At 38.2% G+C, this 11,108-nt stretch overlaps 1 protein-coding gene across 2 annotated transcripts; it reads left to right on the top strand.

Moving 5' to 3' along the window:
- The first annotated feature begins 2,209 nt into the window (after positions 1-2,209).
- Positions 2,210-10,680, top strand: dcxr (dicarbonyl/L-xylulose reductase). 2 transcript variants are annotated; one of them, XM_022669297.2, is made up of 9 exons: positions 2,210-2,314; positions 2,437-2,516; positions 5,110-5,207; positions 6,657-6,811; positions 8,050-8,092; positions 8,190-8,289; positions 8,436-8,500; positions 9,230-9,347; positions 10,486-10,680. In XM_022669297.2, the coding sequence occupies exons 2-9, from the start codon at positions 2,465-2,467 to the stop codon at positions 10,587-10,589; spliced, it is 735 nt and encodes a 244-aa protein (XP_022525018.2). In that variant the 5' UTR covers positions 2,210-2,314; positions 2,437-2,464; the 3' UTR covers positions 10,590-10,680. The 2 variants fall into 2 exon arrangements, with proteins under 2 accessions (XP_022525018.2, XP_022525017.2); XM_022669296.2 differs by lacking the exon at positions 2,210-2,314 and having other exon boundaries at positions 2,321-2,516.
- Positions 10,681-11,108: the final 428 nt, after the last annotated feature.

The following is an 11,108-nucleotide window of genomic DNA, read 5'->3' as shown; positions in this document are numbered from 1 at the left end:
CTGCTGCTCATCCCACAAATGCTCGTTTCTTATAAATGTGGCTCCATTTAAAAGGAAATGAACAGGATTTCCAATGGTATAAAACCAGTATATTGCAAAGATCCATTGTTATAACAAAGAAATAATCTACAAATCACACATTTGTCATGAGTCTGCTGGCCAGTGTTTAACCTCACACACAAGATAGCACCTCACAACTTAAACAGATATGGGCATTCTCAAGATGACCCCTGAAGTAGCACCTTATGATACTGCAATCCCATTGAATAAGCGTAATGAAGCTCAATCCAGTACTGTTGGGACAGTGTAGTTGGAGTGGCAGAATTAACCATTTAACACCATCAACTCATCAACTAAAGTTTTCACTTGTAGGGCTTTGTGCATTAAATGCACTAAACCTTCACACCACAACATGTTCCGACTTCTACAGCAGAGCCTGTTACTGTGGCCAAAAAATTTTAGAGAAAATTTTCTGGAGATCAACTAGACCCAGATTATATGTTCTTCAGAAAATACCTTTTCAATCATGTTTCCTTAAATAAAAGGCTAAAGGCTGGCCTGCTCTTATCTAAGCAGTGCCCCTTCTCCCAGGTCTCAAAGGTTGGTGGTTGACTAATGATGAAGCCAGGCACTGAGAAAAAGCAGGGTCAGGTCTTGGACTTCATCACAGCAGAGGAAGCAGTGGTTAAATGCTGAGCCATAATGACACATCATACTCCAGTCTAAATGCCTTCTGAGACACTCTGCATTCTTATATTTTTCCTTCACTAATTCGGTTAGATCAGTTACAACACAGACACCCGTGCTAGCTAACATCCACCATGCTAAATGATTGGGGAGAGGGAGGGCCATCCTACCCATTTAGAAAGTAAGAGAACATTATGTGATCTGGAACACATGATTATGGATGGCTGTGACATCACTAGGGGTCAAACAAGTGACCTCCTGATGGCAGAGAACATGCAAAATACCATATATTGCACTCTGGTTATGCTCAGACTGAATACTATTGAATTAATGTCCAAATAGAACTTGCATGAAGGATTGAATTGGGAAATTAATCTATTTGAATGCTCTAGAAAAAATTGAAAACAGTTATTTATGTCCCAAAAAATATAGCTGATTAATTGAAGGGTTAAAGAATAAAAATCCAGCTCAAGACCAGCTGGTCATCCATAAACAAATCATACCTGTTTTAACAGGGCATTCATTTTTTAACCCTTTCCTTTATTGTATTATTTTCTGGATGACCAGCTGGCCTTGAGCTGGATTTTGTAGCAGGGTTGTTTATAAAGGAAAGGGGAAATAACAGTCAGCATTTCTGCTCTGACCACCACCCACCCACTTACACACACACATACATTAACTCTTCATATTCAGCAGTTTCTACATGTTTACTGCTGTAACTGTAAAGCCAGCAGTAATAAATAGTGTAAAGCAGTAATACTGGGAGATTTACAAAGGTAGTGTGTAGTGAATAATGAGTAGTGAGTATTGTGTAGTGTATAATGAGAAGTGTGTAGTGTGTAATGAGTAATGATATGAGTAGTGTGTAGTAAATAGTGTGTAGTGAGTAGGCCTGTCATGATAAAAAAATTTTGTGGACGATGTATTGTCCCAGAATTTATTGCGATACACAATATTTTTGTAGTTTTAAGAATATTAAATGCCACTGACATAATGATAACAGAATAGCATAAAAAACAATTATACACTTTTTTAAAGACAACAAATTTTGAAGTAATTTGGGAATTATATACTAGCATATATAATAGCATGACTGACTTAAATACTGTTCACTGTTATATATGTGAACAAACATACAAATAAACACAATAGACAATATCATGATATTCAAAAACTACTGATGTCATGTTCATTTATTGTACGATAAATCGATTTTGCAATTATTGTGACAGGCCTAGTAGTGAGTATAGTGTGTAGTGTATAGTACGTAGTGTATATTCTGTAGTGAGTAGTGTATAGTGAATACAGGTTATAGTGATTAGTGAGTAGCCTGTAGTGAGTAGTGTATAGTGATTACTGGTTATAGTGAGTAGTGTGTAGTGTATAGTGAGTAGCCTGTAGTGAGAAGTGTATAGTGAGTACTGGAAAAAGTGAATAGTGTGTAGTGTATAGTGAGTAGTCTGTAGTGAGTAGTGTATAGTGAGTACTGGTTATAGTGAATAGTGTGTAGTGTATAGTGAGTACTGGTTATAGTGAATAGTGAGTAGTGTGTAGTGTATAGTGAGTATAGTAAGCACCCCGAGGCTGGACTTTGCTCTGTCAGCTGCAGCCCCGCTCAGAGCAGAAGGTAGGAAAGTAACACAGAGCTGCTATAAACCCTTATCTTCTTCCTGAACAGCGACATTACTGCACTTTCCTCTGATTATCACTGTTATAACAGTGTGAACACAAATTCCCGCTGTGTTTCAGCCCGAGCCGTTAACACTAGCCTCACGCGATGGAGATCACTTTCACGGGAAAGCGCGCGCTGGTGACCGGAGCGGGGAAAGGTAACGTTAAACTAGCTACTTTTATTAAAAACTAATTTAAAGCTACATTTATTCACTGTTTTGGTTTTTTTAACTGTGGCTGAAGAAAAAGCTCCACAGAAATGCAGGTCCGGCGGTTCATTTCCTGCGCCCTTCAGGGCAAATCCCAATTCAATTGGCTCATTTTTGCCTGTGTAGGGAGCCTGTTAGCTAGTGCACTAGCTATTTAGGGCTTAAAATAATGGTTTCTACAGAGGCCCTGAAGGGACATGGTGTATTCTTAAGGTAAAAATGTGCTGAGCACCAGATAAGCACCAGATACTAAGTGGTGTGCACAAGTGGTGAGCATTACATACTAAGTAGTGTGTACGAAATACTAATTGGTGTGCACAAGATACTAAGTAGTGTGCATTAAATACTAAGTGATGAGCACCAGGTATAAGCGATGAGCAGCAAGTGCTAAGTGGTGATCACCACATATTAGGTTGTGAGCACTACATACTAAGTGGTGTGCATGAAATACTAAGTGATGAGCACCAGGTGCTAAGTGATGAGCAGCAAGTACTAAGTAGTGAGCACAAGATGCTAAGTATTGAGCACCAGGTATTTTGTGATGTGCACCACATATTTAGTGGTGTGCATGAGATATTAAGTGATGTGCACCAGATACTAAGTGATGAGCAGCAGGTACTAAGTGGTGTGCAAAAGATACTAAGTATTGAGTACCAAATACTAAGTGGCGTGCACAAGATTCTAAGTGGTGTGCATGAGAAACTAAATGATGAGCACCAGGTACTAACTGTTGAGCACCACATATTAAGTGGTGATCACCACACACTAAGTGGTGTGCATGAGATACTAAGTGATGAGCCCCAGGTACTAAGTGGTGTGCATAAGATACTAAATGATGAGCACCAGGTACTAAGTGGTGAGCACCTCATATTAAGTGGGGAGCACTAGATACTAAGTGATGAGCACCACATACTATAAGTGATAAACACCAGATAGTATATTCACTGGTCTGAAGTACATGACTTCACATACTGCTACATTGTGCTGTGATACTTAATATCTGGTGCTCACCACTTAGTATATGGTACTCACCACATTTTTCCCTTTAAAAATACACCATGTCTCTTGAGGGGCTCTATAGGTTTCTGCAACCAAACAGTGCATAATGGATTCAACGATAACATTATTCTTAACAATGTGAAAAAATGTTGAATTAAATAATATTTATATATTTTTCAAGAATACACTACTACAATCATATTAAACAAAAATGAATATTAAAGGAGAAATCTGGTGTGAAATGGACTTGGGTTCTAGTGAAACATTATAAAAAGTACGAACTTTTGTTAAATAGCCCACATCCGTTCAACACCAGCTTTTGGAAATATGCTTTTAGCTGATGCTTCTAACAGGCTTACAATGCTAGTGATAGGGGCATAGTGCTGCACATGCAAAGTGCAAAGTGCAAAAAAAGTTCTTTATTTTTACACTATTAACAAGCTAAAAGTAGCTTCACACTTTATTGGTAGAATTCTGAGGCACCGAGAACTCTGTTTATTAAAAACAGTGTTTATACACACAGTACCTTCAGGTCAGGATAGGTTAATTGATAAGCACAAATGAATAGGTAGGATTGGGAGGAGATTGCAAAATGAATTCTGTGGAAATGCATGAATTCCAGCTGTTGCTGAAAATATTTCTATAATGTTGATGCGTTTCCACTGAATTCATTTTGCAATCTGGAGAACTACCACAAGGTTCTGTAAAAGCCAAACCTTCTTACATCACATAGTGCACTGTTTAGGGAGTATGGAGATATTTGATATTTAGCTACAGTACACCATTGCCCTAATGGTAGTTCATAACCAACACTGACAACCACTGTACTAATGAGAGAACCAGTACTAGTGGGATGACCTGCTCAAGACATGTGTTAATTAGTGTTTGGTGAGGGAAGATACAATAATGTGTATAGTGTGTGGTCCCAGTGACTCACTAAAGTCAAAAAGCTATTTTTTATTGGTTCCTGCTGGTGAAAAGTGCTTAAGGCCACCTATACATTGGACATTGGACCACACTAGTAAAAAAAACATACTGTAGAATGGTTAAACTGACTTTGACAGCTTAAGCAGCATGAGCTGGACAGTAAGGAATTCAGGCAAAGGTATTATGATATACTTATGATATACATAATGAGATTGGGTATTATTAGAAGAGCATAGGTGTTAGCTATTAGCATGACCGAATGGTTTATTAGCCTTGTTTAATTGATAATCATCCTTGAACTTCATAGACCTGTAAAAATCTCATATATATTTAAGAATGCCCTTCAGAGATAAGATTAGACCTTTTAGAATCCAGACTATCATCATCAGCCGGTCTTAACTGGTTTAATTGTCAAGATGCCAATATGGAAGAATTATCTAACAACAGGTCTGTGAAACGCCTGGGTTCCTAATGGGACATAATTCTGCAGAAGCATCTGAATGACACAACCCACACCACAACTCACTGGGACTTGGTGATTTATGTGGTCATCCAGTGCACATCTGGAGATTCTGTAAATTCAATCAGTGCATTTTTTCTGTTTGTGTTCCCGCAGGTATCGGCCGGGCCACCGCCCTCGCTCTGGCACGCGGCGGCGCTGAGGTCACCGCGGTCACGCGCACCAAGGCAGACTTGGAGAGTCTCGTGCAGGAGGTAACCACTGAGCCTGAACGTACCTCATATAGCTACATTATGCGTAGCATGCTAGCATGCACTTATAGATGCAGGCCCAGTCATTGGCCAGTCCTATACAAACAAGAGCATATATTCAATGGGAGTGAATGGAACTAAACTAATAATGCTTGGCCACGGGAACGAGATAATAAAGGCCTGAGAACGAGATACTAATGTGTGGGAATGAGATAATTAAGGGGAGGGAATGAGATCATTACCATTATCATGGGCACCAGTTCATCAAATCTAGCTGGAGGATAATAAAGCTTGCTTTTCTGTAAACGAATGCTCATGAAGAAGACTTTATATGACATCAAAGCTCCGATCCGAGCATAATCTTCTGTAAGAAAATGGAGTGAACTTTTTTTTTGGTTTTTTTTTTATCTCTGAATGAATTATAATGATGTTTTGGAGTCTCTCTCAGTGAGACAGTGTATCATTTTGAGTAAAAAACACTTAATCTCATACTAAAAGCTGATTGGCTCAGACACAGACACAGTATGCAGACCTGTTTACTTTCCTTACGCAGTTTTTACGTAGTATTGTACACAACCCCTGAGAGCTGTGAAACAAAAGGACCTTTTGGTATGCCTTAATGGCTTTGGTTTAATTAACTCGTTCCCACACCTTAATAAGTCGTGGACACGCCTTAATTATCTCGTTCCCATGCATTAGTATCTTGTTCCCACACATAATTTTTTTTACATGATGTCACCTTAGGGGCTCTGTACTAAACGGCTAAATACAGCTCTGGAAAAAAAGGGACCACTTCAGTTTCTGAATAAATTGCTCTGAATTTGCTATTTATAGGTTTATGTTTAATTAATATGAACATTGTTGTTTTATTCTATAAACTACAAAAAATATCTCCCAAATTCCAAAAAAAGAAATGGTTCAAATAACAAAAAAGATGCAGAGCTTTCAGACCTCAAATAATGCAAAGAAAACAGCAAGTTTATATTCATAAAGTTTTAAGAGTTCAGAAATCAATATTTCGTGGAATAACCCTGGTTTTTAATCACAGTTTTCATGTATCTTGGCATCATGTTCTCCTCCACCAGTCTTACACCTTGCTTTTGGTTAACTTTATGCTGCTTTACTCCTGGTGCAAAAATTCAAGCAGTTCAGTTTGGTTTGATGGCTTGTGATCATCCATCTTCCTCTTGTTTATATTCTTGATGTTTTCTATTTGGTAAAATCAAGGAAAACCTCATCATTAAGTGGTCCCATATTTTTTTCAGAGCTGTATGTTACTATAGGAAGCCATTAATTATGGACAGATGCCCCCTAGTGTCTGACTAACCTGTGAGGCATACGAAAAGCACGTTTTATCCATTTATTTGTAGGTGATCTTTGAAACCAGTGGATCAGCGTAGAATAACATTAGTGTATTTGACCTTTGACCATTTGATACCTGTTTCTCTCCAGTGTCCTTCCATCAATCCGGTGTGTGTGGACCTCGCAAACTGGGGAGCTACAGAGACCGCACTGAAGAATGTAGGACCTATTGATCTGCTGGTGAACAATGCAGGCTGTGCTAAACTGCAGTCCTTCTTTGAGATCACAGAGGACGAGTTTGACATGTAAGACTGCTTTATGTTACTTTATGTTACATTTTACATTTTAGATTGAACACAGTGGATCAACACCAGCAGATGACATGTCTCTCCAAACCATCACTGATCATCAGTAAATTTTACATTTCATTTGTAAATCAAGGGAACAGAATCTGGAGGAAGAGTGGAGAGACACACAGTCCAAACTGCTCGAGGTCTAGTGTGAAGTTTCCACCAATCAGTGATGGTTTGGAGGGACATGACATCTGCTGGTGTTGATCCACTGTGTTTTATTATCAAGTCTAAAGTCAGTGCAGTTTTGTTTTCCCAACAAAATCTTACAGCACTTCATGCTTCCCTAACTTTAACAGAGATGCAGATTTAATTTTCTAGCAGGACTTGGCACACTGCCCACAATACCTAAAATACTTAAATGGTCTTGTATAATGTTCTAATTTTCTGAGACACTGATTTTTGGGTTTTCATTGTATGGCTGTAAGCCATAATCATCACTCTGTGTGTAATACATCTACAGCTCTGGAAGAAAATTTAGAGACCACTTCAGTTTCTGAATCAGTTTTTCTGATTTTGCTATTTATAGGTATATGTTTGAGTAAAATGAACATTGTTGTTTTATTCTATAAACTACAGACAACATTTCTCCCAAATGTAAAATAAAAATATTGTAATTAAGAGCATTTTTTGCAGAAAATGAGAAATGGCTCAAATAACATAAAAGATGCAGAGCTTTCAGACCTCAAATACTGCAAAGAAAACAAGCTCATACTCATAAAGTTCAGAGTTCAGAAATCAATATTTGGTGGAATAACCCTGGTTTTTAATCACAGTTTTCATGTATCTTGGCATCATGTTCTCCTCCACCAGTCTTGTACACTGCTTTTGGATAACTTTATGCCTTTACTCCTGGTGCAAAAATTCACGCAGTTTGGTAAAATCAAAGAACCTCCTAAATTTTAAGTGATCTCTTATTTTTTCTTATTTTTTTCCAGAACTGTACATAATATATAAGTTACATTTTGAACTCAATTACTGAAATAAAGTAACATTTCAATGATATTAAATTTTTTTGAGATGCACCTTTGGCTATTATTAACCCATGACAAAAATAACAACAATGCAACCAAAACTATAATGACAATAGATATTTAAATATTTATTTTTTTGCCTACAGTCCTGTTAGAATTTATATGTGAAATGTTGGATTGTATCTTAAAGACTCCTACTGTAATTGTGTTTAATTACAGATCTTTCAATGTGAATGTGAAAGCAGCGCTGCACGTCGCACAAGTAAACAAACACGCCAACACACATCACATATCCTTAATCACCAGTTTTTGCAGTTTAAATCACATGACTGAAACTGCATCACCTCACTTTATAACAGATCGTGGGGAGAGGAATGAAGGCCCGGGGTCGAGGCGGCTCCATCGTGAACGTGTCCAGCCAGGCTGCTCAGTGTGCCGTTAAAGATCACGCGGTTTACTGTGCGTAGGACACACTCACATCTCACCTGGGTGTATTATATAAGAGTATGGACAGAGTTTTTGTGCTGGTGTGGGTCGTTCTCTTACTCGTCTTCTTCTCTGAAAGCATCTGACTGTGATGTTGTGCTATAATTGTTTTTATTAAGGTGCCACCAAAGGAGCTCTCGACATGCTGACCCGAGTAATGGCTCTGGAGCTGGGGCCGCACCAGGTAATTCAATCACACACAGTTAAAACAACATTCATCTGTTACTCTGTTACTCTGTCCAAAAGTAACAAAATCTGCTCCTCCAGGGTTTTGTCTGAAATCAGAAGTATTGTTTGGGTCTTATCCTCTAGCCAACATTTGGCTTTGGGCAGTGGTGAATTTAGGCTTCATAGACTTATTAATGTTCCAGAGCATCCATCTCTGACAGCTATAGCTCTTAAAAATTATGATTTTTTTTTTATTTGACATAATTGAAAACCTTTGGAATATAATCAAGAGGAAGATGGATGATCACAAGCCATCAAACCAAACTGAACTGCTTGAATTTTTGCACCAGGAGTAAAGTATACAAAAGCAGTGTGTAAGACTGGTGGAGGAGAACATGATGCCAAGATGCATGAAAACTATGATTAAAAACCTTAGGGTTATTCCACCAAATATTGATTTCTGAACTCTTAAAACTTTATGAATATGAACGTGTTTTCTTTGCATTATTTGAGGTCTGAAAGCTCTGCAAATAAGTGTGCAGATCTGTTCTTAAAACTACAAAATAATTCCATGTATTCATGTAGAGCTTTAATATAGTCTTCAATATTACATTTACAATGTAAAAAATCTGAAAATTAAATAAGAAGAGTAGTGTCCAAACTTTTGAGTCATACTGTATGTGTGGAGAATTTGTGAAGTGTAATTGTGAACTGGCTCATATTTTGTGATTGACTTTTTGTGCAGATTCGAGTGAACTCTGTGAACCCAACAGTGGTGATGACGGATATGGGTAAAATAGGATGGAGTGATCCGGTGAAGGCCAAGACCATGACATCTCGTATCCCACTGGGCAAATTTGCCGGTGAGACACTGAGAAATTCATATTAGGACAGAGTAGAGGACATGCTAGCTCATACTGGCAGTGATTTACTGTATGGGTTCATTAAATAATTGGTGTGGCGCAGTGGATAACACCACTACCTGCTGGTGAGCTACCCTATCATGTGGGAGACTGGGGTTCAATTCCTGGTCTGGGTGACTAATCTGCGCTACACCATTAAAGGACCTTGGGCAAGACTCTTAACACTGTGTAGGCCTACCTCTGTAATAGAAATAACCTTGTAAGACTATGGATATGAGCATCAGATAAATACTGTAAATTAAATGAAAAATAGTTATAATTTGGCCCAAATTCTATACCAATGCATGCTTACACCCTACTAATTAGCACTGAAGCTGTTCATGGTTTCAAAATCTTGGGTGTTACAAATAATTTACCCTGCTTTTGTTGGAGTAACTGTCCTAAGGTTCAGAAAAGTCTTTTACATATTAAAAATCTGTATTAATTTGTTTTAGTCAGAAAGGAATGGAAAAAAAAACCCTCTTAATACATCTTTTGATTACTGTATATTTTGCACTATTATTTTCACACCGGGTTATGAGGCGCATTATCAATAAACACATACTTTCTGGTCTATTTATATGCATAAAGCACATTGGATTATTAGGCTAACAATGCAACACTAGTAAGGAACAGTGGTGTCGCAACATTTTCCTTCAAATTCAGCAGGTAAGTAAAACTAAGCTAAATAAACAAAACTGTAATTCTTCTCCTAATAAATGCTTATTTGGATGAGCAAAGCGCTTCCGTTTATTTACAGTAAGCTTAGATTTCCAGATTTCCACTAAGGCTGGGCGCAGCAGCATTAGCCTTAGCAGCCTACCGCTAGCACTAGCCGTGGTTATCAGCTAATGCCGCCCGACAGCGCTACACTGAGGAACCCTGAGTGTTCCTGTAACCAAGGGAGATATTAGCTAGAAGTTCGTCACATGTAGCTTGTTTTAAGACAGTAAACACAAAGACTACAGTCTAATATACTCACCTCTAAATGCCTCGAAAAGAGCTAGCGCTTAGTGCGCATTAAAGGATTTTAGGTGCGCCTTATAATGCAAAAAATACAGTAAACTGATGAAATGTCTGTCTGTGTTTTTTCTTCCAGAAGTGGAAGATGTGGTCAACTCCATTCTGTTTCTTCTGAGCGACAAGAGCGCCATGACCAATGGCGTGACCCTGCCTATAGATGGAGGCTTCCTGGCCTGCTAGATCTGCAGATCTTCACAAATTACTCTGTAAAACGTGGGAATTCTGAAGGGAAATATAAAAAAAACTGAATAAAAAGACTTGTTTAGTGTTATTCACAGTGTATTGTCACTGTAATGCAAAAACCTTGTACAGTACCTCTATTTTGTTCATTGGTAGTATCTAGTAGAAGTTTTATATATATTGTGTCAGAACTTCATGATAAATCGACCAGCAGAAATGCTCCAAACCTACTTGGAACAAAAATGTTAGATGCCAACATGTGTAAATATACTATATTTCCATTAACTAGACATAAAATTACAAGCAAAGCATCTAATTGTAGTTTCTTCAGTTTTTACCCTTTGCAGTTGCTGTGACTACCGGCAGGTTCATTCTGGAGACGTGGCGTCACGTTCGTGATTGGCTAATGGCCGGGAACTTCAGTTATTTGGACCAATGGACAACTCAGTATTGGATTACTGCAGTCAGGTTCTGTTTTTGGCTCTTTCAGCAGCCCACACTCAGAGCAGCCCACCGGGA

This window comes from Astyanax mexicanus, chromosome 15 (genome assembly GCF_023375975.1).
Source record: "Astyanax mexicanus isolate ESR-SI-001 chromosome 15, AstMex3_surface, whole genome shotgun sequence".
Classification (NCBI taxonomy): domain Eukaryota; kingdom Metazoa; phylum Chordata; class Actinopteri; order Characiformes; family Acestrorhamphidae; genus Astyanax; species Astyanax mexicanus.
Note: the sequence above shows the minus strand (reverse complement) of the source record. Positions and strands in the feature narration are given on the sequence as shown.